At 45.6% G+C, this 12,882-nt stretch overlaps 1 protein-coding gene across 3 annotated transcripts in view; it reads right to left on the minus strand.

Annotated features, from left to right (window-relative positions):
* Positions 1-3,817, minus strand: part of MAGI1 (membrane associated guanylate kinase, WW and PDZ domain containing 1) — a 624,267-nt gene extending 620,450 nt beyond the window's left edge. For all 3 annotated transcript variants that reach the window (XM_029916404.1, XM_029916403.1, XM_029916405.1), the window contains exon 1: positions 2,945-3,817. In XM_029916404.1, coding sequence (XP_029772264.1) covers positions 2,945-3,257 — 313 coding nt within the window. In that variant the 5' untranslated portion in view covers positions 3,258-3,817. The remainder of the gene's footprint in view (positions 1-2,944) is intronic.
* Positions 3,818-12,882: the final 9,065 nt, after the last annotated feature.

Genomic DNA, 12,882 nt, shown 5'->3' on the forward strand with positions numbered 1-12,882 from the left:
TAACACAATGGATATAACACATACTGGTGTCCTTAGATTTTTTTTAAGCACCTTGTAACAAAAGACTGTCTTCTCCATTTAAAATGAACCAAGTCCAGCTAGTAGACCCATGGAGCTTGGTTCCTTCACAATCCAGTCCTGCTTCATATAATACCATTTGCTACAGACTATTTTAGTCTGTGCATCTTTCCAGGGAGCTGCCATGAAATAGAAACAGAATTTTCTCCCACAGGAAGACCGTGACATTTCCATACAGATGGCACGCAAAGTGCCCTGTGTCCCTGGGAGTGGCTAGCTCAGGGTGCAGACAAAAGTAACATTTTCCTTTACCTCATCCCAAGGATGAGCCTATCTCATAGGATTCAAACACAGTAATGAAGACATAGCAAGAGCAATTCTGTCGTAGAATTTAAATCATATTCTCTCCACGAAGGGGAAGAGAAGATTAGCGAAAGGCTCTCTAGTGCCATGTTTCTGTAATGAAGATGTTGGAAGAACTGTACCCATGTAATTATTACATAAAATAGTAGCTTTCACACCGCAATGGATTCCATCCACATCTTTATGCTATCCTGAGTAGAACAAGTAGATTTACACACACACAGACACACCTGCTATGAACAGTCCTGTGCAGCACACAGAATGGTTCTAGATGAAGGGAAGTAACATTTGGAGACAGTACAGTTCCCTTTGAATCCAGAGGTGTCTGATTTCAAACGCACTTGGTCATCTGACCAATCCTTGCTTAGGTCCATGATGAGGCAGCCTGGCATTATGCCTCTGGGATCTTGGATGACTACTGGGTACAAGTTCAGTCACATGCAGCATCTTGCACATTAAAAACAAGCCCCCACGTAGGACCCAGTAGGCAGATAATAGATGGGGAGGTACCCCTGCTTGTCTTTCCTTCACCTTTTCTCAAAAACGCTGAGACCTGGAGCTGCTCCCACCAAATGCCTGGACACAGAATTTTCTCTATAGTTCGACCAAGTCCTAACAATCCAGGGACAGGCATTAAATTCATAATCCAGGTTCCTAACGCCAGAAGCTAGACCGAGAAATAAGTAACCGGCCAAATTGAATTAAACATAATATATCTTCTTTACTTCCTATGTGGCAGGCACAGCTCTGCACACATTCCACTTATCACTTTAGGTAACACCCAGACGAAAGCCAGTTTACAGATGACACACTCTCAGGTGAAGGAGGAGTTAGACCTCAAGCAAAGCCTGGGGAGACGCACAATGAATAACAGTCTCTCTCCAATAAGCTTGCCACCTTGTGTGGAAAGGAGAGGTGGCGCAGATCAGAGTAAGAAAAAAAAAAAAAAAACTACAAAGTACACATTTAGGGGAGCCCAAAGGAAGAAGGGTTTGTTCAGCTTAGTAGGATGCCGGAGGGCTTCTTGGAGGAGATGTCCCAGTAGAAGATGAGGACATAAATGGAAGGAGCTTTCTATAAGTCCATCATTCCCCCAAACTACCAAAAGCCCTGACAATTCCTTTTGCCCCCCTCCTCTGTTTCATCTGGTATGGGCCTGTTCGCAAGGATCTGCTCAGCCCAGCCCAGCCAGCCCAGCCCAGGCTTCCTTTCTTTTAACACATTCCTCCAGCTGCAGTGTGCCCTTCCAGGCCACAGGCACATATGGGAACTTTTCACCACGCTCAACTTTGCCACCTCCTCTGCCGCTTTCATGCAGGAAAAGCTCTGTCATGGCATTCGGTGGTGCAAGGGATGCTTTAAGGGAATCAAGTCCTTCTCTGTTGGACTGATCTAAGGATAGCCCCTTGCTGGCACCAAACCCAGGCAGGAGGGATTCCCCACCACCAGTAACAATCAAAGAGGTAGGCACTCCTCTGCTGGCTTCTGAAAGAGGAGTTTGCGACATTCCCTCCCCAGAAATCAACCCATCCAGCCCAGGAGAGCCATCCTTCCCCCCCCCCCCCCCCCCCCCCCCCCCCCCCCCCCCCCCCCCCCCCCCGCCCCCAGCTCTTTCCCCCTAGTGCTCAAGGCTTGCTGGGACTGAAACCCTCACTTCTGGTATCCGTGTGACCTTGGGTAAGTAACTTCTGCAATATCAGTCCCAGTTTCCTTATCTGTAATTTGGGGTTTATAAAAACAACTCCATCACAGAACTGTCAATCAGAACAAAATAGCGCAAGGAGAGCATTCAACACAGAGCCTGGCACGCAGTAAGCTAACAGTGAATCGTAGCTACCATTATCATCATCAACAATGATGATGGTGGTGATGGTGGTGGTGGTGGTGGAGGCAGTAGAAAGTTGGGCTAGATTCCAGCAGACAGAAATACTCCTTCCCCCCCCCCCCCCATGCCTGGGGCTGGGCCACACGGCGAAGATACATGCGTCATCCAGCTCTGGGGTGAATGCAGGATCTTCAGGAGGCGGGCACTGGAGCCTGCAGGGCGGTCACGCCCCAGCCCACCTGGAGGGATGCCTGGTGAAGTAGATTTCCTGATGGAGGAGGTCGGTAACCACAGACCCCTCTTCTCGTTCATACCCATTCTCCGGGTCTGGCAACAGATAAGCCGCACAAGAACGCAGCGGCTGCGGCTGCTGCATCACTTCCCGGAGAAGCCCGCAGACCGTCCACTTTGCCCCTGCCTCAGTTTCCCAACTCCCCTCCCCGCGCAGGCAAGCTGCGCTGTACTTGGTGGAGAAGATAACAGGTTGGCAAACCAGACCTGAGAAAAGTCTCTCCGCTTCCCAGAGCAAATCCAACCCCCTCTTTCCAACGCAGGTGGGCAAACAACCCACAGCCTCTCAACAACTTTGCTCATTTCACCACGACAGGGCGCACGACCCCAACTTCCCCTCTAAGCTGCGCTCGGAGGAGGAACGCGGGAAATCGAAATGCGGCGGGGGGCACCCCGCAGGCCGCTCCCCGTTTTGCGGGCGCCTCCCGGAGGCGCGTCCCGGCTTACCTTGTCTGACGGCTTTGAAGGTGACGGCCTCCTTGCAGCTGTCGATGACTCCCAGCACGTCATAGCGGGGCAAGCCGGACACCCGGATCCCTTGCACCTCCAGCAGCAGTTCCCCTTCGCCCAGCCAAGGGCCCTCGCCTCCGCCGGGAAGCCCCGCCGCCTCGGCCGCGGCCACCGCTCCGACATATGGAAACTCCCCGTTCTCCGCGCCCCCTAGCACCGTCACCCCCAGCTCGCCCTGGGGTCCCCGTCTCACGGTGCATTCATGAACCTTACTAGTCCAGTGGTTCTTCTTCTGGATCACTCTCGACATGATGGGTTGTTACACCCCTCCGCCTCCCACAAAAAAATAATAAATAAGAGACAGGTGCCCCCCACAGCACAAGCCCCCGGGCTCCCGGCTGGTTCATGGGAGAGACATCTCCCCCCAAATAACGCAACGGGAGAGAGAAACTTGGCAGCCTCGCTCCCCTGCACACACTCGCGCACTCAAGCCATCATAAAACAAACTTTCTGGTCTTCCCCGCGAGCCCTGCACAGGCGCCCGCGAGCTTTGTTTGCATTCCGGTGCTTCTCGATCCACGTTCCGGCGCCCGATCGTTCTCTCCGGGACCAGAGTCCACTCTGCGCCGCTTGGGTTATTTTTTTCCTTCCTTCCTTCCTTTCTTGCCTCTTAGAAATGCGGTGTCTCCTCTTTTCCTCCCGCCTGGCTCGCCTTTCCTCGCTGGCGGGCTGTTCCTGAGGGTGAGGGAAGCCCTTCCAGCCAGTTGCTGGGAGCCCTGGAGACGCGGTAGCCGAGCGGGGGTTGGGGGGGTCAGGAGGGAAGTGCCTGCGGCCCCTTTAAGCAGATACAAAGGCTCGGCTTGTTTTGTTACAGTTCATTCTATTCCGCGCCGCCGAGCGCAGCGGCCGGCGAGAGAAGACGCGCGCGCATGCGCCCCGCGGCCGCCAGCCGGCCGGCCCGCCCCACCTCTCCTTCCCGAAGGGAGAGATTCCAGAGTGTTTCCCGTTGGGTCCTAAAACCGATCTTCCAAAAGGCAACTTACCCCCTCTCCACGCACCCTTTCTTATTCCTCCTTTTCTTTCCTTGCTCTAGAATCAGCCAATCCCTTGGGGGTAGGGGGACGCGCACGTGTTTTACTCCGACTGTTTGCAACTTTTGAAATACGGGAAATCAGGCCTTTGGCATTTTAAACCCATTTCAAACAGGTGGGGGTTGGGGAGGCTCACACACTCACCCTCGCGCTCACACTCACGCACACACGCACGCACTCACGCCAGCCTAAGCCTCCTCGCCGCCCTCGGCCAGTGGCTGGCCACGCTGTCGGTCACCCTGCCCGGCTCCTCCATCCCGCCCCTGCCCCTCGAGGCAGTTCAGTACCCCAGAGCCCGACCAGACCCGGAGGCGCGCGTCGGCTCCCTGCCTGCCTACGCGCGCGGGTTCGGGTCCTGGAGCTGGGATTGCCAGTGTCTCTGCGGCCCTGGGTCCCCTGGCCCTCAGCTGGGATCCCTGTGAGCTTTGGTGAGCTTTGGGATCCCCCTTAAACTTTGGAGCCAACTTTTTAAGCCACAGGGAAAACTATAGGCAAGGGAATGGAGCCAAATGGTTGGAGGAGATTCAAGTCTTCAACCTAAAAAGGGGTCTAGCTTTTTAACTGCCTTTTCTGCAAAGACTTCTGGAGCCAGTCATCTGTTCCACGCTCAAGTTCCTGGCTGAGCCGAGAATCCTTCGGACCCGCCCCGGGGCCAGGAGATTGGGATCACCCCCGGTCTGCGATCCGCACCCTCGCCCAGGCGCCCGCGGGGGCAGAGGCTGCACAACCGTCTCTCGGAATTCACAGCCCGGGGATCGGTGTCGCCCTGGGGTGAGGACGGAGCGAATCCCCTTCCCTGCTAGGTTTCCGAATGAGCTCCGGAAGCTAACGACAGAAAGAATACCCTGCACCGAGGAATGCTGCCCTCCCCCAAATGCCCCCCAAAATCGAGAGTCTCCCAAGCAATCTCTTGCTCAGTGGTTTATAATAACATACATGTTCCTCTTTGGTCACAGAAGAGATCCCAATTGCTAAACAAGGGAGGAAAGTAGATGGGACTCAGAAAGACTAGGATGCCTCAGTGGTTGGGGTTCAGAACCAGGCTATGGGGTTTAGGTTCCCACCCGTCTGATCTCTGTGTGGCCTTGAGCAAGCTCCATGACCCCTCAGAGCCTCCTTTCTCCCCTATCAAGTAAGTATAACAATAACAGTGTTCTTGGGAGTATTACACTGGAGAACTCTTGTAAAGTGCCCAGCTTGTAAAGTGAATAAGTGTAAAGAGGCATATAATAAAAACTTATATTAGTAGTAGTTGTATTTGGAAAAACAACTAGGAAATCATTTGGAGTCTCCAGTTAGATGTTGATGATAATTTCTCCCCTATTTCTAAAGTTTAAAATATGTAAGCACACATTTAAATATTTTTGAAGTACTGTTTGTAGGGTGCTATTCTAAGCTAATAAAAATAAGAGAAGAATGTTGGTGCTTCTCTGCTGACATCCAGAACTGAAAATCCCATTGCCTAGCATTTGTGAAAGAGGGAAGCAGCCAATTTTTCTTGGCTCTTCTTAGTGAGGGAAACTTCATCTCCAGCCTCTTTTCAAAGAAGCAATCCGTTTGTCTCCAACTTAACTGGATCAAAATAAGTGGGAGCTTCAAAACTTTATTCCCAAGCCTAAGCGCAGACCCATCCAATCAGAATCTCAGAGGGTCGGCTCTATTCTCTGGATGTGACAGGGTCCCCTGAAGTGGTGCTAGTACACAACACTGAGGGCCACAGGTCCAGCACCTTGATTCCTGAGCATTTTTTACAATGTAGAACCTTTTGAAGAATAAACCCAAGGTCCACCTCTTCTTCTGGAGTGTAAGCTCCAGGAGGGCAAGGACCTTAGGCAGTTTGGTTTACTGATCTGACCCAGTTCCCAGGACAATGCCTTATACCTAATTAACGCTCAAGTGTTTGTTGAATGAATCTCCCCCCCCCAAAAAATGCATGTTTTTGCATACCACCTGAAAATGGAGTCACAGATGTCCCTACAAATCACAAGTAAGCTTGACCTTGTGTGTTTCCCATGTTCCCCTCTCCATATTCTAGTAGTCAGATTGCTTGCAAGAATTTCCCCACCTGCCTGGAATCAGTAGTTCCCTACCACCCCATTTAACTCTCGCTGGCATCCACATTCCTGTGGAGTAGTCCACAGGAAGGGGGAGACCAAGTGTTTTGCAGGTCCTGTCACTGTAGCAGTACTGTCCTCCCTCTCCAGGATCCCAGGTGTCCCTGTAGCTGAGAAGGAAAAGGACTGGAAATTTAGCATACTTCAGGTTTCAGATGTGGAATAACCCCAAGAAAAGAAGGATACCTGAGTCTACAGAGCGGAGAATGAAGAGAGGTGGAGAGAGACGTTATAAATTCAGGTGCATTAAAGAAATAATTCGAACCTCCAAAGCAGCTAACACTACCACTTTCCAGGTACTAAGTTTATGATGTTCTCAAACTTTCTGTAGCATTTCTATCTACTCTGACACTCAGTCCAGTTCCTGTGTCCCTGTGCGGAAGGAAATTCAGGGCAGAAATCATATCTGTCCTATCCAAACTTTGAATCCTCAGCACCTAAATCCATTCACTGCTTGGATTGTGCATCATACACATTTGTTAAATGAGTACATGAACGCATGGATAAAATGTGACATTAAACTGGGGTGCCTGCCTGGCTTCGTTGGTAGGGCATGTGACTCTTGATCTCAGGGTTGTGGGGTCAAGCCCCACATTGGGTGCAGAGATTATAAATAAATTAATTAAAAGGGGACATTAAGCTGTAAATATGTGACTTCTAACACAAAACCCATTTCAATTTGATGGCTAGAATTAAGGTATTTATAGATTGTTTTCTTGAAAGAACTCAAAGTTATCTTGAAGTAGTTTTTTTTTAAATAAATGTAAAGTGGGATCCTAGTGTTCTGGCTTCTTTCATTTATGCTATGACTTTGACTTTGGCAATACATTCCAACAGAGAAAACAATACCACAAAATATCTAACTTTCCGACTTACTATATGTGCCAGGATCATTATGTGCATTACTTTACTTAATCATCACAACAGCAGTGCAATGTAGGTGTGACTTGGATTTTACAAGAAAGCTTGATTTTACAATTCAGGAACATGACCTTGATTTTACATGAACGACCTTGATTTTCAATTGAGGAACATGAAGCAAGTGAAGAAACTTGCTCCCAAGCATGGAAGAGACAAAGCTAGGATATGAACCCATAGGCACGAACCAAAGTCTATGCTCAGAACCATGGCACTGGGAGAATGTAGGGTGTGGCCATCTGCCACTTAGCATATTTGGATAATAGCAATTTGGGGGATCCTCAGTCTGTCACATAGTATACACACTAAGTCACCTTGCTATCTCTTCCCTTTAATCTGATAGAATATAGTATTCCACTTTGGAATCCAACCTCCTGTTCCCCTCACTAATGGACTCAACCTGAATAACATACTGCAATGTACAGAGGAGTAATTTGCAAGCATTTTTAAATTGTCTGGAGATCTGTGGGCTGTGATACAGGTGATGTGCCAAACACCCTTATACTGTTACTGCATAAGCGTTTCAACAATGATCACTTAATAAAAACGGTAGGTTCAGATGAGAAATAAACTCTAACACCACAAACGCTACCCGAGTTAAAGTCTTATTTTCATATAACCAATTCCACCAAAGGGAAGAGAACAAAAAATCCCATGAATGTAAAATGTGCATTTCTTTTCTCTCTCCCAAATGCCTTTCTTCCCAAAGTGTTCCGGTGTGATTAAAGAAATATATCACTGCAGTCTACAGTGGCATTTCACTTCATTTTTCTGATAACGTCAAGACAGAAAATGAATTGGTCAGCTGTGGGGCAAAGGAAGACATATAAATTGATTATCATTTAATTCCTAAAGAATGCCATCAAAAGGCATAAACTATAGGTATCGGGATAAATATTCTGTATTCAGTAAGGAACAGACCCCATCGAGGTGATTCAGAACGGAAGACCAACAGAGGAGACTGAAGCCTTTAGTTGAGAAGGAAGGAAAATGGCAGCGAGGGCCATTCTCCCAGTCATCCGTGGGAGGTACTTTTCTCATTTTCTTGACACCTCATTCTTTTTAGAACAGGGAGGCAGATGGGTGGTTTTCTCTCCCTTTAGTACTTGTAGGTAGGCAAGTATCCCTCCCTTTAGTACTTCTAGGTAGGCAAGTATAAATAAAATGTTTCTTTTGAAACATCACAAGTGAGCTATTCTTTTAATACCCTGCGAGAGTAACTCCAGGAAAAGGGTTTAATCCTGGCTAATGCTGTAGTTCACTTCCATGTGAAAAATAAATATTGATAATTGCAGGATTTGAAACTTGATTTTGGGTTTCAGGAACTAAGAGAAACCCAAGAATTTATCATGGGAATCTCTCCTAAAATTTGGCAAATGTTTCAGCCTTATAAAACACTAAATACCATCCTACATAATTCCACTGGAAATATACCTGATGATATTGTTAATTTCCTGGAGGATAGGATATTTGCATTCTTTGGTAACAGACACTTGTATCTCTTTTCCATTTCCCATCAACTCTGAAAATACAGTCATTTGAATATGGTACATGCTTGCATAATACAGGATTTTATTATTGAAGTTGTTTATGCTCTATATTCCTTCTTTCTTTTAGATTAGTAACAATTTACTGCACTAAAACATAACTGAGTGAGAGATGAGGAAAATACACTTTGAAGCCAAGGGTGGGATGCCCAAAGTTTTAAAAATACCCTCATAATACTCATTTTTGCCAAACAATCTAAAAAATAGATAATAAGAAGTCACAATTAATTAAGTCATTTGAAATTCTGTTACCAAGACCTAACTTTTTACATTTGAGTATATGTTCTCCTGGACTTTGGCCAATACAAACACACACATACACGAAGTCTACCCCACTAAGTTCTCTCTCTGTCCACTCGGGATTTATAGTTAATTTATGGAATAAAATAATGCTTTTAGTGCTTTTTCACTCACTAATAGTCTATCAGTTTCCTATTTGTAAACATAAACCTATACTTATTTATCACAGTAGCTCAACAATATTTTATTTTTTAACAATGTTTAATCTTTCAGTGTCCCAAAAGGTGTTTTACCAATGCCCTGTTAATGATCCTTTAAGATTCTGAATGGGGCTAAACTAATCATCTGTATTAAGCCGTTTTAGTTACAAGTGACAGAAACCCAGTTGAACTAGCTTAACCAAAAAGTAAATGGGGGTGCATGGCTGGCTCGGTTTTTTTGAGTATCCGACTCTCGATTTCAGCTCAGGTCATCATCTCGGGGTTCGTGAGATCAAACCTCCCATTGGACTCTGTGCTGACAATGAGGAGTCTGCTTGGGATTCTCTCTCTCTCTCTCTCTCTCTCTCTCTCCCTCTTTCTCTCTCCCTCCCTCTCAAAAAAAAATTTTTTTAAAGCTTAAAGAAAAAGTAAGGATGCTTGGGTGGCTCAGTCAGTTAAGCATCTGACTTTGGCTCAGGTCATGATCTCACTGTTCCTGAGTTTGAGCCCTGCGTCAGGCTCTGTACTGATGGTTCAGAGCCTGGAGCTTGCTCCAGATTTTGTGTCTCCGTCTCTCTCTGCCCCTTCCCCACTTGCACACTGTCTCTGTCTCCAAAATAAATAAACATTTTTTAAAAAATAAATGGATTAGCCCATATAACTAGAAAACCAGAGGTGAAGTGAGTTTTCAGCACAGCTAGATGAAGAGGCTCAAAGCCAGGCTCTCGGCTCTCTCCTTCTCTGTCTCTTGGCTCTGCTTTCCTCTGTTGCTGTCGTCCTCTCCTGCTACACACAGGCTGGCCTTCTCCAGACAGCCAGGAAGCAGCTTACAGGAACCAGGCTTACCAATCCCCAAAGAAAAGAGGTTTTCACTAACAGATGGAAAAAACAACCCGAGAAATTTCAGTCTATATTAAAGCTTTCAGTTTCAATTGTTCAGAGTAGAGGTAGATTCTGCCTACCTTTCAGTGGCTTTGACAATAAACACAAGTGAGTCACAAACATCATTAGCTACCTGATGAAGACTGGCAGGGTGTGTGTAAACTTGGGACTAAAGAAACTCCATGAAGGTGGGTCCCTCTGCAGGCTTTTATCATCATCCCCTTTTCGACAGTGACCTCAGGGTTCCAAGAATTCAAATAGTTGTAGGAATTTGATTCCAACCAAAGCCGCAGTGGTTGGCACACATTTGGGTAGCTTGAAGATACACCAAAGCTGGCAACGGTACAGGGTTGAACCTTTTACAAAGGAAGCCAGTCAGATGTTAGACTTGTTTAATACAGATGGGTTGTTAAACTACCTAACATCAATTTCAAATGTTCTGAAATGAGGTTTTCTGGGGCAAAGCTGAAAAAGAGAATTAAATATTCCAAGATGGCCATGACAGTCGGTAGATTGCTTCCTTTCGTTCATTCATTGAACAAATGTTGATTAAATCCTTGTTTCATCAATCCTTCTAGGCACTGATGGTACAGAACTAAGTGACACACTGTTTTTTTCCTGGATGAAGCCTGCCTTCTAATTGGATATTGGAACAAGAAAATAGACCAGAGGTACCTGCTGGCTCAGTAGGTAAATCATTTACCTCTCAACCTCAGGGGTTGAGTTCAAGCCCCGTGTTTGGCATAGAGTTTCCTTTAAAAAAAAAAAAAAAAAGAAAAAAGAAAGAAAGGGAGGGAAGGGAGGGGAAGGGAAGGAAAGAGAAGGGAGGAATTTAAAAAACCAAACCAGTTCGATACCGTTTGTTAAGTTCACTGACAGGGAGCCCAAGGTGGTCTTGAAGGACATCTTAGAAGGGAGGATTGTAATTTGTAAACATGGCTTCAGAAATTAAAGGTACCATTGTTAGGAGAACTTATTGCCTCCTCCCCTCTAATTTATTTTAATGGTATTTTAAGAACTGAAAGACAAAGTCCAGTTTTATGATCACATTATGCTACTTGAAGACATGTTTTATGGAGCCATTCATAGAGTTCTCAGATGGTTTCAGTCGCCCACAGTGCGAATATATAGTTTCATAAAGCACAACTCTATCATGCCGCAAAGCTGATCCAGCAAACACTAGGTGGGGTTTTAGAAGATGACTCAGGATAGCGAAGCAATCTGGAATCAGAACAACCTTGCTCCTTGAACTGGGCCGTCTTTGGAAAATTGTTCCCCCAAAAATCTTGTAGCCAGATGAATGAGGAACCAAAAAATGTATTATTCACTTTCCAAATTTAGCACATTCCTAGAATTTTAAACTCATTTTTATGGACTGTTGCCCAGGTGAGGGGAGCCTTAGCCAAACCCAGAGTGGTTATGAGCAATACTTACCCTCCCCAAGGGAGTCCGTGCCCAAATTTGGAATCCTTGTATCCAGAACATTCTTGGCTCTAACTGGCTGAGAAATTCAGCATGCCTGAGTTTGGTACCCCAAGGATTTTACATGCAGCAGGGCACTGCTGAATTAAGCTAAGTGTTGGAAGACGCTGCAGTTTTAATTATTAAGTTAGCCCTCTGCCTTAGTGAAAGCACAAGCTGGCATATGCTTGGGAATGTTTCTTCTTCCAAACTCACAGCATCTGCATTTTTCAGATGTTTGACCTTGATCTTGTGACTTTTCTTCCAGAATCCTGAGAGTTCTGGGAACACTCACAGCTGAGTGATGGGAGCAGAAACTAGACAGAGAGAAATTCTGTTTTTTTTCCTTCATTTTTTTTTCACTTACATGCTCCATTATGCTGTTTCACAGTAGGCTCAAATTCTCCTTCAGTTATTAATTTTATTTTAACACATCATTTCAATCTGGCTTCATATTTTAATTGATACCACTGAAGCCCAAAACTATTAAAGCTATACGATCCACTTGCTACAGCAAGCTGGCATTTCCTAACACTCCTCTCTAGAGAGCTGAGACCTTTCTCTGGGCTAGTGTTTTCAAGCTTTTTTGAATGCTGTTCAAAGTAAGAAATGCATTGTTTTCACTACCCAACACACGTACACATATGTTTATATTAAACAATATATATATTTACAAAACCATATTTATCCTTTCTACATAGGATACACTATGTCAGGGAATATGGCCCAGAGCCAAAGCCACTCCTAAACCTTTCCCTGTTGACCAATGAGCTAATAAAGGTTATATTTTTAAATGATTGAGGGGTGCCTGGGTGGCTCAGTTGGTTAAGCATCTGACTTTTGTTTTCAGCTCAGGTCATGATCTCATGATTCATGGGATCAAGCCCCGTGTTGGGCTCTGGGCTGACAGCCTGAGCCAGCTTGGGATTCTCTCTCTCTCTCTCTCTCTCTCTCTCTCTCTCTCTCTCTCTCTGTGCCTCCCCCTCTGGCACTGTCTCTTCCTCTCTCAACATAAATAAACATTTTAAAAAATGATTTAAAAACAAATCAAAAGGAGAATAATATTTATATTGAGACTTATTTACAAAATATTTTGAATGACCTTAAATCTTTGCATTTGTTATCTCATTAAATCTTTACACTAATTGTTTTTCTCTTAATCAAATTCATGACCATAATAGAAATGGTTAACATAATAAAATTGGTGAACCATTCTTGAGTGCGCTGGGCATTTTGGTAAGTGCCTTCAATGATGCATTTATTTAAGCCTCTCGATGAGGCAGGAAGCCTTAGTATTCCCACCTTACAGATGAAGAAACAGAGGCTTAACAAGGTTAGGTAACTTGTACAGGATCACACACTAGGAAGTGTCAGTTGGGATTGGATCTTTGGCTTCTCTGCTTCCAGATTTGTGATTTTTACTGCTGTTGGTGTTTGCAGCTTCTTAACCACAACTTGACGCATAGCATGGGCCCAATGCAT

This window comes from Suricata suricatta, chromosome 12, assembly GCF_006229205.1.
Source record: "Suricata suricatta isolate VVHF042 chromosome 12, meerkat_22Aug2017_6uvM2_HiC, whole genome shotgun sequence".
NCBI classification, from domain to species: domain Eukaryota; kingdom Metazoa; phylum Chordata; class Mammalia; order Carnivora; family Herpestidae; genus Suricata; species Suricata suricatta.